The following is a 16,570-nucleotide window of genomic DNA, read 5'->3' as shown; positions in this document are numbered from 1 at the left end:
GTCACTGGTTAAATGTGTATGTGAATCAGTGGATTGAAGGAAAAAACTGATTTGAAGTCTCTGTTCTTTTAAACCCAAATTCTTCAGTCTGTAGAGCTCCACACGCACACAGGTGGTGTCACTTACTCTGGATCATTAGACTGTGTCTGAACTTTTCATCAAATAGCTTCAGAGACTCCCATTGAGAGATCATGTGGTGTCAAACTTAGTTTCCTGATTCACTTGAACACGATCTCAATTCACAACAACTTCAGCTTCAAATATGAACTTGGTAAATGTTTCACTTCCAAACTAATTTAAATCCTGTTTCTTTACACTTGGAAAGAGATGTCGGGGTTTTATTTAAATGCACTAAACATATAAATACAACATGTTTTGTTTGCAGCCTCCAGGTTTTTTCCACATTCTGACTTCAACGCACATCGAACAACAACTGTGTCGGCCCTGTGGCAGAGTCCGACCACTTCTATTTCATATCTCTGAAACCACAACACACTCACACACACACACACACACACGCTCCACGCTGTCATTGGTCAGGTGCGTATATGATGATGATGATGATTCTGTCTGTCCGCCCTCGTTTCTTTTCATTCTTGCCTCAGTTATTTTTAAAACATTACCATTCAAATCAGGTGATTAACTTCTGTAAACTCTGATCTCAGCTCCAGTTGAGATTTCTGCAGGCTGAAGCTGTTAAGAGTCACAGTGAGAAATATGTGAGGTTTCCACTGAACAATCACACGAGGGTGGCGTAGGTGAAAGTTGTGCTGCGTTCACAGCTGCAGCCGCCCAGAGCTCAAGTCTTAAAAAGAGCTGCGATCAGGTGATTCAAGTGAAAACACCTGTGAGACTGTTTCAGGTCATTCTTCACTGTCAGTTAACTTCTTCATTTCACAGTTTTACAGACTGCAGTTGTATTGTTTTCAACTATTTACCCACGTGTCATTGCTGACTTGAAGAAATTATTTAGAGAATTAATTAAATATATGTATATATATTATTTTTATTGTTTTTTTCTAGTTAATTTCCAACTTTGCTTCCTGTCTTTTGCTGTATTTGTCTTTTTTTAAACTTGTCTTTTCCCTGTTACGGTGTTTTTCTTGTCAACTCATTTTATTAGCATCAATAACACTCCTGTTGTTTTAATGTTCTATAGAAATATATCTGACTTGACTTTTCATCTGGGTTCATACTGTTTCCTCTGACGCTAATTGCAACGTCCTTTGTGACATCTTCTCTGTCAGTGAACTTTAATAATAATCTTTACTCACCTAAGCCTCAGCAGGACGAAAGATTTCCGTCCAGGATGTAACTTAATATTGTTTTACTGTTGAACTAAAACAGGTTTTTTACAGAATTCTCCAGTTTCCAGAAAACTTTGGTGCAAAAAAAGAATTAAAATTAATTTATCTGCTCTTTACTTCCATTTTCATGCTCTAAGACGACTGTTGTACCAAAACACAAGGAAAAGTGAATAAAACACACAGAGCCACAGGGTTCAGATTAGAGCAGTGAACATTTATATCATAATTTACACTTTTTGACATTTTTGCACATAAATAACTATGTAAACCAGAATGTAAACAGAGACAGTCCTTTTGGGAGTTAAAGCTCTGGTCAGAGAGAGAGAGAGAGAGAGAGAGAGAGACAGAGAGAGAGAGACGCTTTGGTCGAACGTTAGAAAATGAAACAGAGGAAAGAGAGAGAGCTGCTCAGGTTGATGTGCAACTGCTGCAGTTGCCGTATAGAAACATTAAGGTGAGTCTTAATGCCATAAATACCATGAACACAGTGTAAACGGTGCAAGCATCGGCACTGAAGTTATAAAGTAAGAGGAGGGGGCCAGTGCATAAAAGAGGGCCGAGGTGCTTTGGTGTTTGCCAGTTCATTAACAAGATGGCGGACAGGTGGGGTTAAAGAAGGGGCCATTTGTTTCTTAACTGAAATATGAATAAAAGAACAAAAATAAAAACATCGACAAAACGAGTGACCACAGCTAAAGAGCGAACACTTCATGTACACACAGTTTATCTTCCCTTCTTCAACGTTTCCATTCCTCAAGTTCTTCCTTCCCTTCTTTTCATTTTCCACTTTTTTTTTTGGTGTGCATTTGAAATCGAAGTCAACTTTGGTTACTAGCGTCAAGAGCAAATCCCCAAATCTGAGGATGTTTGACAGTATTGTTAAAAAAAATAAAGGTACAGGAGGAGGAGGAGGAGGAGGAGGAGGAGGGGACGGCTCACCAGCCTCCCGAGTCCGTTATGTGCTACATGTTGAGCGGGCGGCGCCGCTCCTTTGGACCACACGAGGAGCTGCACTCCACTTCAGTTTGGTTTCTTCTTCTTCAAGTAGCAAAGAAAGCAAATAAATAGAAAGCTCCCACCTTCAGCTGTCCCTTAAAACGCACACACACTCATATCGTCACATGCACACTGAGGTAACCGTTGTGAAAAATATACAAAAAAAATGCCCTCTTCTTGTTTCATATAATTAAGTGGGCATCAGACACAGTCATACTGGAGGGCAGCTGTCGCGCAGGGCTGAAATAAAGCTCTTGTTGCTAAATTAACAAATTTATGTGCCATACTTTGGCAAGTTTTTTCAAACCCTTTTTAACCTGCTATACTGGTTTTTAAATTTAAATAGATAAAACCCTGAAGAGTGGACGCCCCTGCTTCTACAGGTCAGAGGTCGCAGGACAGATATAGGCATAGAGAGAGTGACTATCTACAGAGAAATGGCCACAGAGAAAAACAAAATCAACAGAAACAGTCTTTTACATTGATTTCACCCTGTCAGTGTAACCATTCATTCCACTTATTGCTTTTAAAGACAACAAAAGTAGCTATAATAAATTAAGGAGGTTATACAACAACTAATTAATCAAAAAAAAAAAAAAAGACATTTGAAAATAAAGACCAAAACAATACAACAACAATAATGATAATAGCATTATATTAATTACATTAAGTCCTGGGTAGTTGATTGTCTCTTAGTTTAATAAACGCTTAAACTGCAAAGTAGTCATGGGACAGTGTCTGTTGTAGCCCTGAGTACAAGAGTCCCTGATAGGTTGAAAACCCGACGTGGTCATGATGTCACTCCTGTCGACAACCAGGTCGAAATTTAATTATTTACAGCTGTTGCTCTTGGCAACCAAGTCCACTTTGAGCCACGCAGTCTCTGCTCCGTGTCCATTGGCTTCAAAGGTCATTTAAGCGTGATCCTCTGACTCCTGCTTGACGGTGACGTTGGCAGGAAGTGGCAGGATGGGGCTGCTGCGCCGCATCTTGATGACCGACGTCTCATTCGGGGACTCGTATGCACCGTAACCCGCGGACAGAAGCTCGGCATCGCTCTTGTGGCGGGGATGAAAGTGGGAGGACTTGAGGTCAGTCTCCCCCCACAGCATCCCCAGGACCTGCTTCTCCAGCATGGCCTCCACCTCCACGCCACCCTGCAGCTGCTCCAGACGCTCGGCATGCTCGCTGACGTCAAAGCGCTCAATTTCCTCGTTAGCGCGATGCACCTCCTCGAGGGCGGCCTGACTGGAGACCGCTGGACTGCCGGTGCCGGAGCTGACTGCCAGGCAGTAGCCCTTCAGGTGCAGTCGCAGGCTGCACAGGTGGATGTAGTGGCGGTGGCAGTGGGGGCATTTGTGTGGACGGTCACGGGAGTGCAGGCGCTTGTGCAGCTTGAGGTGGACGAACTGGGTGAACTTGGCTGGGCAGAGTTTGCAGTGGTAGGGCTTCTCCCCTGAGTGGAGGCGGAGGTGAGTTTTCAGGTTGCTGGTGCTGCTGAAGCGCTTGTGACAAACCTGGATGAGGAGAAGTTGCAAAAAACATGATGTCAGAAACAACTTCCTGCCACAACAGTTTTTCAAGGAAATCAACACAGTGAAAGTAGGCCATCTGTAGGATTGTGTCTCACCTGGCATTCATGCGGCTTCTCACCGGTGTGGACCAGGAAGTGTTTCTGCAGATGAGCCAGCTGCGTGAAGCCTTTGTTACAGGTCTGACATGTGAAGGGTCTCTCTCCACTGTGGACACGAAGATGAACCTGGACGATGGAGAAGAGCACAGAGCGGAGATGGTCAGATATTGCAATTGTCAAAGAAACCAGCAAAGTAAAAACAACAGAAATGAACTTAGTTATCTGTCAGTTTGTGTAAATAGTTTCCTGTACAACTTTTCTGCTCCAAGCTCTTTTAAGTGCTCGCAAACCTGCTCTGCAGCCTATTAATTACACTGCACTCCTCACAGTACAAAGGAGGGGATTGATAATAAGGCAGTAAATCAGACAAGAAGACATTTTTGAAAGCCAGACGTGGAAGAAGTTGACAGTGGCTGGAGCCTCACCTTCAGGTTTGACAGCTGTCCAAAAGTCTTGCTGCACACGTTGCACTCGTACTTGATTTTGCCGTTCTGCTTCTTCAGAGGGTACGGCAGCGCTTTGTAGCCCGCTGAGCCGGCACCTCGCTTCATTTTGGTCAAGTTGATGGCCTCCTCATCGTGGCAATGCTCACTGGCGCTGCCCAGTAGTGCTGAGGTAGGCTTGGTAGGCATTCGCTCGCTGGGAGGCGCTGTGCCTGCTGTCGGGGAGCCGCTGGAGGGGGCGCGGGCAGGTTCGTGTAGGTGAGGGTGCCCAGGGTAAGGGTTGTCTTTCAGAGAGGTGGCAGCTGAGAAGGCACTGGTGGGCCCGGGGAGGAGGAAGTCTCTGTGTGCAGAAATGGAGGAGGGGTGGATGGGGTCTTGCATCAGGAAGCGCCTCCCTGCTGTGTCGGAGGGCAGTATGGGCACATGAGTGGGCAGGAGGCTGCTGTAGAGGGAGTACATCCGGGGTAGGATCCCTCCTACTGTGGGGACACCACCACCAGACAGAGGGTAGTGATGGGGCAGGAGGTATCGTGGGTAGGGCGTTCCTGGAGGGTAAAAGGACGAGGAGAGCGGGGCTGAGGGTGGGGAGTAACCAGGGTAGGAGCCCAGCCCTGGGGGGTAGAAAGAAGCTGGGGAATGCAAAGCACCAGAGGGACTCCCCTGAGGGCTGCTGTCTGGGCTACTTCTCGCTGACGGGCTAGGTGTCGCCGAGGATTGGTTGCCAGGGGAACGAGTTGCAGGGTAACCCATCTGGCCAGGTTTGTGGCCCAGGAAGTCTTCAGGGATGTGAGGGTGGCCCCTGAAAGCCGGGTAGAGGGCGCGGGGGTACAGGGGGCGCTCGGGGCTGTCGGCACGGCTCGGGCGGGTGGGAAGCGGCCGGCTGGGCTCCCTCTTGGCGGACGAGGTGCTGTTGGTGCCACGCAGGATGGACAGGACGCTGTGCTCCCTCTTTGGGGGGGTGGGTGTCACTGCGACAGGGGACGGACTGGAGCTCACCTGCTGCTGCTTGACCTCTAAGAGGGATTGCTCTGAGGAGACACACAGAAAGAAAGGAGGTCAGTGGGAGTTCACCAGATCAAGATAGGGTCCTCTTACTTCCCCTCGGGGCCCATGAAATATCTTTATACATTTGTAAAGTTTCAATCACAACTTCTTCATAACAATAAAAATACTCAAATCTCTTTAAAACCGAGGAGATAAACGTCTGCAGGTCACCAAGTTTTCTTCAGCACATCTGTATGTGTGTGTGAGTTTTTATGTCACTGGGTTCAGGAAAAGCAACTCAGGCGGCCAATTAAGGTGACAGATTTGACGAACGAGTATGAGGGGAGAGGGGCGGAGGCAAGAGACAGGAAGTGAGGCGTGAAAGCTGCCTTCAGGCGCTGTGGGCGTGTGTTTTCATGTGTGTGCGTGTGTGTGTGTCTATAAAATCAAGATAAAATCAAAACGGTGACAGACAGACAGGACTGATGGAAGGTTTCCTGGCGAAGATCCTGTGAGGAACACACACACACACACACGACAAGCTACACACAGGTGCCTGCAGACAAAGGCTCCTGTCCGATTGTTGTCTCTTCCTCTTTTTTTGAAAACACACACTTTTGATCGAGCTCAAACTGATTTTCTCGATCATTCGCTTTTGTTTCCGGGTCAAAAGGTTAAATCTGAGAGTTTCCTCCTAAGTCACCCGCACCTACTGTCTCCTCCGCATGATGAAAGAGCGGATTAGGAGAAGCTCTCACACACACAGACACACACTCTCTCTAAAAGCCCTCGGACGTCAGCGAGCGGCACATCTCGGCTGTTAAATGGCTGCAGTCGGGCCCTTAAAAAGCCGCCGTCTATTATCTATAAGCTCATTTACTGCCCAGTCAACTTTTTACCATGAGGTCGCCCAGAGGGGAGAGTGTGTGTGAGTGTGTGTGTGAGAGAGAGAAGATGAAGGGTGTCAGAGTTAATCCTGAGTAGTAGCACTGGTGAAATTTGTCGACTCCCCCCCCCCACACACACACACACAGTCAGTGACCCTTGCGTTAGTGCTATGGCGGCAGTGTAAACGTCGAGGTTATCAGTTCGCCTTCCTCCTCCTTCTCCTCTTCTTCCCTCTTTCAGAAAACAAACAGGGCGGCCATCTTGCAGATATCAATCTGTCAACACGGCCCTTCTGCCAGGAAGTTCAAGTAGTCAACAGAGGGGGTGGGAGTCTCTACCTCCACCACTCCCTCCTCCACCTTCCCTCTGCTCTTTTCAAGTGGCACATATATCAGGGTGAACGCGCACACACACACACACACACACACACACACACACACACAGACACACAGTGTGTGTGCAAGCTTTCATGTGCAAGAGATGAAAAGAGTGTGAATGTGTTGGCATGACTGCCCGTGTGTGTGTGTGTGTGTGCGTCAAGGGAGAATGTTTTTGTCGGCAGAGCAGAGTGTCACACACACACACATGGCCGGCAGGTGCTTTCGAGTGCTAACACTTAAAGAATGCTAAACGACAAAAAGAGCAAGAGAGGAGGAGAGAAGAGAAAGTGAGACAGTATGCGCACACACACAGACACACAAACTTTTATAACCAGTCAGATGTGAATTAAACTATAAGTATCTGAAAGCAGCTGAAATAATCTCATGTGTGAACAAATGCAAATACAAAGAAATAAATCTTTAGCAAAGTGTGACTGATATATAATCGAAGAATCATTTTTAGTTGTTTGCAAATGTACATAAACATGGAGCTAGTTAGCTTATTTTTTGTTTTATGATTCTAATTTGAGTTTTAAAAGTTTAAACTCCATTTGGCTAAACAAATCGAACTGCATTTTCTTTTCACCGAGTAGCAGAGGACTGAGAAGCTTCACCTTTCGCCCTCTGAGTTTCAGTTCAACGTTTCTAAGACAGTGAGTCTGTGGTTTTCTTGGTTTTACTCAGTCAATCTGATTATTTCAGGCTTTTTCTGCAGAGCTTAAATTGAACGAGCGTCACAAAGGTTAAAAGTTGTTCTCGCTTTGGGAAAAAAAACCCAATTGAATGACAGCTCAACATCGAGCTTGTAGCACTGGAGACAGAACTGTGAGAGCAGGTACGTTTTTCTGCTGCAGGTAAAAATCAGTATTCAAGTCACCAGCAGGTCAACAGGAGCCTGTGGGGCTAAATGACAGAGGAAGCTAATTAAAGGCAACACATATACTGTACACACACACACACACACACAGGGGGGGGTTACCCCCTGCCTCTGTTCCCCAGGTCATGCGCATTTTTCCCTGGGCAGTGGAGTCGCTGAGGCTGGGTCCTCTGGTTCCTCTGCCACCTTCACATTAGCCTGCAGTCACACCTGGAAACCCCTCAGCTCTCGCTCTCTCTCTCTCTCTAGTTTTCCTCTTAGCTCGCTCACTCTTTGATCAGCTCTGCGGTGGATGAGTGCACTTAGTCGTGCTGCGTCATGAATGTGTGTGTGTGTGTGTGTGTGTTTGAGTGGATTTCAGTGTTGAATGTCGAGATTTGTGATTTATTTCGTTCCTGCTAAACAACGAAAATGTGACTTTGACTCACTTCTGACAAAAGATCAGTAAATTTAAAATATCTAAACTGTATGAAGATACTTTTCAGTGTGTATTTATAAGGCTCTGTGTGAGGACAGAGACATGTGATGACTACTTTCACACATTTTTCTCATAGATAGGTCAATGAAGACAAACACACACACACTCATACACTTACTGTCTGGTTCTTTTATTGAGGTTGGGCAAACTGTTGTGTGTGTGTGTGAGCTTTCATGTTAAAAGCGGGTCTTTAAGTGTGTAAGACTGTGGCATTAGGGGCCATATCCCCCTGTCTGTGTAATTACACTGTCTCACACACACACACACACACACACACACACACACACACACACACACACACATACAGAAACGTACAACGATGGCACTGAGATGAAAGCTTGTCGGTTGTGTACCTTCATGTGTGTGTGTGTGTGTGTGTGTGTGTGTGTGTGTGTGTGTGAGATAATGACAGGCTGGAGAGGAAGGAGACGCGGCTACACTCAAACACACTGTTACGCATTAACAGTGGCGACAGGACACACTCAAGACACACACACACACACACACGCACACACACTTATTGATTTAAAGGTTTTTGTGTCAGCAGCTTCACACGTCCGATAAAAATCTGCTCTTTCACAATAAAAGTCTGCTGACTGCTGCAAGTGTTAAAAATATTGACCCCAGTTATTTGATTCATTTCTCGGTCTGATATGTTTCTTACAGTAAATGTCGTTATTGTCCATCTTTAAACAAACTTACTGAGTTTCTGCATCATCAGTTCTCCTGACGGTGGGTAGTTGAGGCGCCGGGCGAAGTCGTGGCAGTACCAGACCAGCAGCTCAGCGCCGGTGGGGATGGGCTTCACCGTGTAGAAATAAATCTCCATGCCATTCTGACACGCTGCCAGATTCTGCTCCGCCGCAGAGTGGGCCGGGTTCACGTACCGCATCCAGTTAGAGCGAGTCTCATCCAGGCCGTCAACGAAGTGATGGAACTCCCTGTCTGCGTAGATCTGCAGCGAGGAGGAGAGGGAAATATTAATTCAAAATGAATTAAGTCATAAAATAGAATATGTTGAATATGTCAAAATTTTGTGTTTTTAATTTAGCTCTGAATTTTGTAGTTTTTCTTCCTCCTTTTTTTCTTTCTGAGAATAATACTAAAATACAAATAAATGTGTTAATTCACTCAAAACAAAAGCTAAATGAAAAGCAAGTTATTTAATTAGTATAATGTAAAGTTGCCTCTTTTAATAACTTTGCTGAAAAACCGACTAAAGTCTAAATTTTTGAATAACAGCTCTTTAAAATAAAATGAATAGTTACTGAAGTTAATGTCTGAATAAACAGCAAAACACATAAAAGGGCAAATAAGTAAAGAATCAAGCAAATATTAAAATAATGAAATAAAAAAATGTTGATTAAATGAGTCAGGATGTAAAAAAGTATCTCACCGCATATAAAGTAATAAATTAATTACCTGACTCACTGTTAAAATATAAATTACACTTCATCCAGCCATTTTACTTCTTCTTTTGGATGAACCCACACACACACACACACACACTGTAGGTGGTGGTCATGTCTGTGAGCTTGTGTCATCTCACTGTCAGTTACCGGTAGTCTTGGAGTGTGTTCTACTGAACGCTGAGTGTGTGTCGACTGACAGGAACCACACTGTGACATGTTATTTGTGTGATGATGACATCACATCCTCGTTTCTTGCGAGCCCAGTTTCCTGTTCCACTGACGTCACAGGAAGGGGTCCCTGCAGCGTCTGAGGAAGTGTGTGTGTGTGTGTATCTGTGTGAGTGTGTGTTTTTTTACGTGCGTGTACTCACCCTCCAGAAGTACTTGCGATTCGCGTCTCGGGGGACGCTGTCGGCTGTATAGATTTCTCCGACCAGGGGGCCGAAGCGAGTTCCTTTAGGGATGTACTCCCTGCTGCACACGCCGACCACCTACACAAAGACGCACACACACACACAGGAAGGTCACACAAAAAGCCTTTGAAGTGGATTGTTTGTGATGTTGTGTCTCACAGGAAAACGCGCTCATGTGTGGAAAAACACGGACAGTCCACAGCAAGACGTGACGTGACGCATCATCCAACAATGACACAATAACATGATTTCAACGTGTTCACGTGTGAAGTGGCAGAAATTGAATCTGTAAAGATCTTCAGTGATAACACACACGACAAAAGAGATCACACAGCTTATGTGTGTGTGTGTGTGTGTGTGTGTGCCGCTGGTGCAGATCCATCACGTGTCATTAAATCTAATTAAGTCTTATTGTACGAACAAAATATGAACAAATTCAGACTCAAAGACTCATTTATCAAACACTGACGATGATTTATGATGCAACTTCATGCTTCGGTTCATTGAAGGAGTGTGAGTGTGTGAGTGTGTGTCTCTCTCTCTCGTCACACCTCCACTCATCGCCACATCAAACCACAACCGCCGCCACTTCACACACTTCACTGAGGAAACATCCTGATGCTCAGGAGAAAAAAAGAACCTTTTGTTTCGTCCTTTTGTTTCTCGTCTGATTCCATCAAAGAAGATGAAGAGCAGGAGGAGAAAAGTGAAGGATTATGTGGCGGCTGGATGTCAGACTCCAGCCGTGGACGGCAGAGAAACAAAGTGCACACACCCACACAAACAAATGTCTTTCCCAAACCCCCCCCCGTTCCCTGGTGACATGGGAAATCCCCCTTTCCCTAATTCCTGCCATAGATGCAGACATGAGTGTGTGTGTGTGTGTGTGAGAGTCGTTTTTTGACATATTAACAGGCTCTTGTATCATTTCTTCCTTTTCAACCAAAACTCAATCTTCTTTGATCAGTGCGACACGTCTCTGTTCCTCAGCCTTTCCCTTCTTCCTCTCTCTCTCTCCGCTCAGATAAACGTTAGCTGATAGCGCATCAGCTTGTAAACAAAACCCACTCGACTTCTCTCTCTCTCTCTCTCTCTCCCTCGCTTCCTCTCTCAAGCTTCTTGTTCCCTCAGTTTCCCGCAGATAAGCCCCTGATTAGAAAATCTATGCGATCACGCTGCTTTTGGAAAGAGACTGGCGAGAAAACTGGCGAGGTTGCGACAAGCTGACCTTCGGAGGTCACGAACTTTCCAGTCCAAACTGCCCCGACGCTCAGATCCAGCACAGCAGCCGACGATTTACTGACTCTGCTGTCCGGCCGTGAAGAAATCTGTCAACTGGAAACTGGAGGATCGCTTTAAAGTTTTCTTTGCTCTTATTACTGACTTATTATCGCATTAATAAAACTGATAAATCTCGTGATCATGTTAAGCTGATGTGGGAAGATGCAAATGTGAACTGGAAATCAACTCTTTGAGCTTTTCAAACACACATTTCTCAACAAACACCTTGTGTTCAGTCGTGCTCCTGATCTATAATCCGACCTGAGGTTCAACCTTTGACATTTTGACTTTTTCAACCCCGGTTTGATCGTTGACAAAAGTTAAAATGAATCTGGGTTTGTCAGAGAGGTCCCAACGTGGCTCATTGAGAAAGTTTTCAAACAAACCAAATTATACAACTACAGGTCTGATGCAGTTTTTCATCATTCATCTCAAATCACTTTCATATTTCACATGTGAAGCATCTAAAGTTTGAAAAGTCACACAGTGGACAAGGTAAAAAAGTGTAACTCGTCGTTCAGCAGCTCAAACAACATGATGAGCTGAAGCTGTCTGATGAGATGATTAACTGCGCCCCCTGTCAGCTGGGGCTGGTATTGCGGGCAGGTCTGTGGAATATGACACACACGGCTATCGTCATGGTTTCAGATGATGAATGAAATTTAATGAATGGATACGAGTTGATGAAGACAGTTTAAACACACAGGAGGCTTCAGTTACAGTGTGTTCCAGTGTGTGTGTGAATTCTGCTTCAGGCGTTTCAAACACACACACACACACACACTGATACACACAGCGTCTGTTCTTTAATGTGTGTGTGTGTGTGCGAAGCTTTACGACGAGACACGACCCCCTGTTCATTACATGACCTGCCTCTGACTCACGTGTGTGTGTGTATGTACAGATGGTTTTCTTTTGTGTGTGTGTGAATGAAGAGAAAGTTTGTATGTGCGACACTGTGTGTGTGTGTGTGTGTGTGTGTGTGTGTGCTGACTCTGACCTCCTTGCTGTCAGCTGGGTGCTTGAAGGCCAGGTTCCGGGGCAGAGAAGCCTCAGCTCTGGTCGTCGTCATCATCATGGCCTCGTCACTGTCTGGCCCCGCCTCCCACGCCGTGTCTTTGACGATGTATGTGCACTTCTCCTCAAACTCTGCCTCCGTCCACCGAGTCATGTCTGCCTCCTTCATCTCCATGTCAACGTCTGTGTCTGTCATCGTCTCTGCTCCGTCTGAGCCCGAGCCGGCGGTGGGGGCTGTAGTGGCGGCAGAGGCCATCTTGGGTCTGTGGTGCGAGTCATCCTGCTCCATGGCGTGCGCCCCCTCACTGGTCAACATGGCCGAGCTATGAGAGGTCGCCTGGTTGAGAGACATAGAAACACACAGGATGGAGAGAGAGAGAGAGAGAGAGATTAATTTATTTTTATTTTTAAACACTTTAAACAAGAAGGAAACAAAGAAAGAACAAGAGAAAAATATAGCTAAAAAAGAAAGCAAATAAGAAAGATAGGAAGGAAGACAAGAAAGATGGAAGGATGAAGATATGATGAGGCTAAAAAGGATAAAAACAAAGTGAGATGAAAACAGAGACGGAGAGGCGGTGGAAAAAAGATAACAAAAGTTTTTTTAAAAGAGGAGATGTGGAAGGAAGTAAGATAAGAAATAAAAAAAAGAGGAAAGAAAGAAAAGGATTAAGACAAAGTGAGATAAAGAGGCGGATGAAGGGATAAATGGTGAGAAAGAGAGGAGAGGAGGAACTGTGATTATTGGTGACTCAGTAGAGGGGGGGTCTGACTAACACTGCTGTCACACACACACACACACACACACACACACAGAGGAAACCGCCTGCCTTTACAATTTCATTAAACAATTTTAATATTAAAGAAGTGTTTTGTTCTCTTGACGTCTTTTTAACTCGTCTGACTGTCATCCGAACGTTTCGTTGTTTTTCTTTCCCTCCTCACACGTCGTGAGAAACGAATCCGACCTCTTCTCGTTTATCGTTGTTCTTAAAACCACAAGGAGAAATCTAAAGTGTCTCAGGCTCAGAGAGGAACCGATAGAGGAACTCAACACGTGTCTCACATGAAAAGAGATGAGATGAAAGATTTCTCTCTTCATTATTCTGATGATCGTAAGTTGATCATTTTGTTTTCTTTCTCCCTGAAGCAAAGAAACTTTCCCTTTCGTGTATTCGTTTTTTTGTGTGTGTACGTAAATACACTACAAGTGCAATTTAGAGAGATTGTTTCCGACAGCATGGTGGATTCATTGGGATTATGAAGCAGTCGCCTCGGTATCCTCCCTCTGTATCCTCCCTCCTCCCCCGTCTCTCCCTGGGGTTGAAGACAGAGGAAGGAAATGCTGTCTGTGTCTGAATGAAGCTAAAATTGGAAGCAGAGTGGCACTGCAGCGGAACCGGCAAATCATCCCGACTCCCAGCGTGTGTGTGTGTTGGTAATGGATGGTGGTGGTTGGGGGGGGGGGGGGGGGGGGGGGGGGGTGATGAGGAAGGGAGCGCCAAAACTTTTCCATTTGGGGGCCACAGCAACGCAAACAAAACTTCAAACGTGATCCCACCCAAGACAATCCCACACACACACACACACACACACAGATATCCACACAGGGACAAACATGCTGCTTGTCCCACGCAGACGAGCGGAAAGCAGCAGATCTTTTTCGGTGACCACACTGAGAATTCTTCTGGAGCCGCATGAAAGAAAACGATTTCACATCCAACTGGCTCCAGTCACAGTTGTCGACTTTTCTTCCATTCAGCGACAAAAATGTGACACTAGAGCTGCTTGTGGTCACTGATCAGGATCCGTTTAAAAACTTTTTCACAGTAAACTGCCTTTAACGAGGCATGAGCTTCATTATCTCTTTAATTTAATTCAGGCGTTGTTTCTTTTGAGCTTTTGCAAAAGCACAAAACAGACTGAAAACTCAGATTTTATTATAAAACTCCTCAAAACCTGAATTAATGCAGAAAAAGTTCATCTACTTTGCTTCAAATCCTTTAAAACTCATCAGAAAAAACCAAAGCAACTCATTAAAATTCTAACCAAGTCCTGCAAAAGCACAAATGTATTTATTTGAAATGTAAAAATGAAATTCAAGCAAGGAAAGGGAATTTGTCCACATCAGAAAACGCCACAAGCGGATCGACAATTTTCTGTTTCTTTATTTTAAATTCAAACACACATTAAAAACTGAGCTGGTAACTTGTCTCAATATTTCACCTAGGAGCAGAACATCTTTGCATAACAGCTGCAGCCTTGAAAACGAATAGTGAAACCAAGAACCAAGACACAATTCACCTTCTCGTTTGGACCAAGTGAAAATATGAAAGATGAGTCTGCACAGAAGTCAGAGGAATTTCTAAATTAGGAGAAATTTCAAAAGTCAAGATGAAAGAGGGAAATTAATCAGAAATCACTCTCAGCCTCTTTCTTCATTTTTAAATCCATGAGTAGAAAAAGTCAGAAAAGATTTCCTGACGAAAACCAACTAATGTTCACATCAGAGTCCAAATGTAAAACTCCCTCAAGTCCCAAACTGAGAAAGAGACATTTCAAACGCTCAAAACTCTGAGATATTTTCCTCCAATTTAAAACAATCCAAACTAGAGCGAAACACATCAGCAGCATTTAACAAAAGATCTCATCATCATCCTCATCATCTAAAATATACGATTCAAGTCACTTCAAAAAAAAACATCTTTGGATTTCAATCCAGCACCAAAAAAACCCCACAAGTACAGATGAAGTTAAAAGTGAATAAACGTGGATCCAAACTGTTTTAAACAATTCTTTACTTTTTACTTACTTTCCTTCTTTTTTTTTTTTTGTGAGACACATTTTAAGCCAAATTCTAAATAAAAAATAAACGAAATAAAACAAATTAAAAAAAAGAAATCCTGGAGAAATATTTTGTCTTTAGTGTTTTTCTCTAGTTTAAAATATAAAAAGTCAGACTCACCGAGTGACTTTGGTCCCATCCACACATAAGGACGATGGGTCAGATCCTGTGAGTGTGTGTCTGTGTGCAGGACAGGTGCAGTTGTCCCCCTGTGTGTCCTGCTCCGAGCTCTGATACTCCACACTGTGATTGTGTCTGTTGGAGTGTGTGTATGTGTGAGGGACACTGTGTTCAAATGAATTCAAGGAGGCAGGCTACGCCCCTGGCTCCACCCATGGTCCTGCCCACTTCACCTCCCCACCCTCTCTCTCTCTCTCTCTCTCTCTCTCACACACACACACACACACACACACACTTCAGTGCTGTAGGAGGCAGCAGGCGCTTTCACCTGAGGCCATGAGCTGCACACACACACACACACACACACACACACAAACACACACTCACAGAAAACAACTTATTTTCGGCATCAAAGAAATAGGTTTTCTTTCACCGATGATCATCTGTGTGTGTGTGTGTGTGTGTGTGTGTGTGTGGGGGGGGGGGGGGGGGGGGGGGGGGGCTCTCTTTAAAGAGGGTGAACAAGCATGGGGGGGCATTGAGTCAGTGTCACAGGATGTCCGACTCTTCCACAGGAAAAGACACACACACACACACACACATGCACACACACACATTGCCTGTAGGGGGCAGGACTGGTCTTGCTCAGGAACTTTAAATGACTCTGTCTCTCTCTTTCTTTCTTTGTCTGTTTCCCCCCTCTCACCCTGTTACTCTCTCCTTGCTTTCTCTATCACTTTATTTCTACTGTATCTCTCTCTCTCTCTCTTTTTCCCTTTCTCCTTGTTTACTTTCGTTCTCTTTAAAATTAATACATTTCAATCTCCAGCTTTAATTTCGGTGCACGAGAGTAAACACAGTTACACAGATTTCCAAATATTGTAGTAAAAGAATGACAAGGATACGCACAGAATATAAACTGTGAAGGAGGAAACCCTAAAACAATTTAATGACATTAGCGAGTGTGTGGGACAATCACCTCCTCATTTCAGGACATGAGACCATTCTGCAAAACCAGCCGTGGAAAAGACACAGTGGAGCGGAGGTGGAGTTAGAGTCGGTCACAATGGTTCCGATTAATTAAAACACGCTGGTTACAGTTAATTAAAAAGGAAAATATTAACGATCTCACAGAGGAGCTGCTGAATATGCCCTGTCTCCTCCGTGTTGGTGGATGGGACATGGAACAAAACTAAAAATTCTGCATCATGTTTTTTGTGTGTCTTGTAATATTGTATTCTCATGTGTGCCACCCAAACAGACAGTAAAGATTTGGACGTGGATTTAAAATAACTTTAACATAAACTGTATTTACAGAACAGTTCGGTGAACGTGTTGTGAGATTTCTGTGTTTGTGGCCGTTCGTGTGACGGACGTGTGACATCATCCGATTTCAGACGGAACTTTTGCATGGGAGCAAGCGACGGGTTCATCGAAATGTGAGAATGTTAAATGCATTTTCTCTCTTTATTCTCTTTTTTTTACTCAGATTTTAA

At 44.6% G+C, this 16,570-nt stretch overlaps 1 protein-coding gene across 1 annotated transcript; it reads right to left on the bottom strand.

The window, feature by feature from the left end:
• Positions 1–1,500: 1,500 nt before the first annotated feature.
• Positions 1,501–15,232, bottom strand: prdm1a (PR domain containing 1a, with ZNF domain). Its single transcript, XM_069537651.1, has 7 exons — positions 15,075–15,232; positions 12,093–12,446; positions 9,770–9,889; positions 8,689–8,941; positions 4,362–5,407; positions 3,934–4,062; positions 1,501–3,820 (listed from the first exon to the last, which is right to left on the bottom strand). The coding sequence occupies exons 1-7, from the start codon at positions 15,099–15,101 to the stop codon at positions 3,218–3,220; spliced, it is 2,532 nt and encodes an 843-aa protein (XP_069393752.1). The 5' UTR covers positions 15,102–15,232; the 3' UTR covers positions 1,501–3,217.
• Positions 15,233–16,570: the final 1,338 nt, after the last annotated feature.

Source organism: Paralichthys olivaceus, chromosome 13 (genome assembly GCF_024713975.1).
Source record: "Paralichthys olivaceus isolate ysfri-2021 chromosome 13, ASM2471397v2, whole genome shotgun sequence".
In the NCBI taxonomy this organism is placed as follows: domain Eukaryota; kingdom Metazoa; phylum Chordata; class Actinopteri; order Pleuronectiformes; family Paralichthyidae; genus Paralichthys; species Paralichthys olivaceus.
The sequence above is the reverse complement of the archived record's forward strand: the minus strand, read 5'-3'. Positions and strand labels throughout refer to the sequence as shown.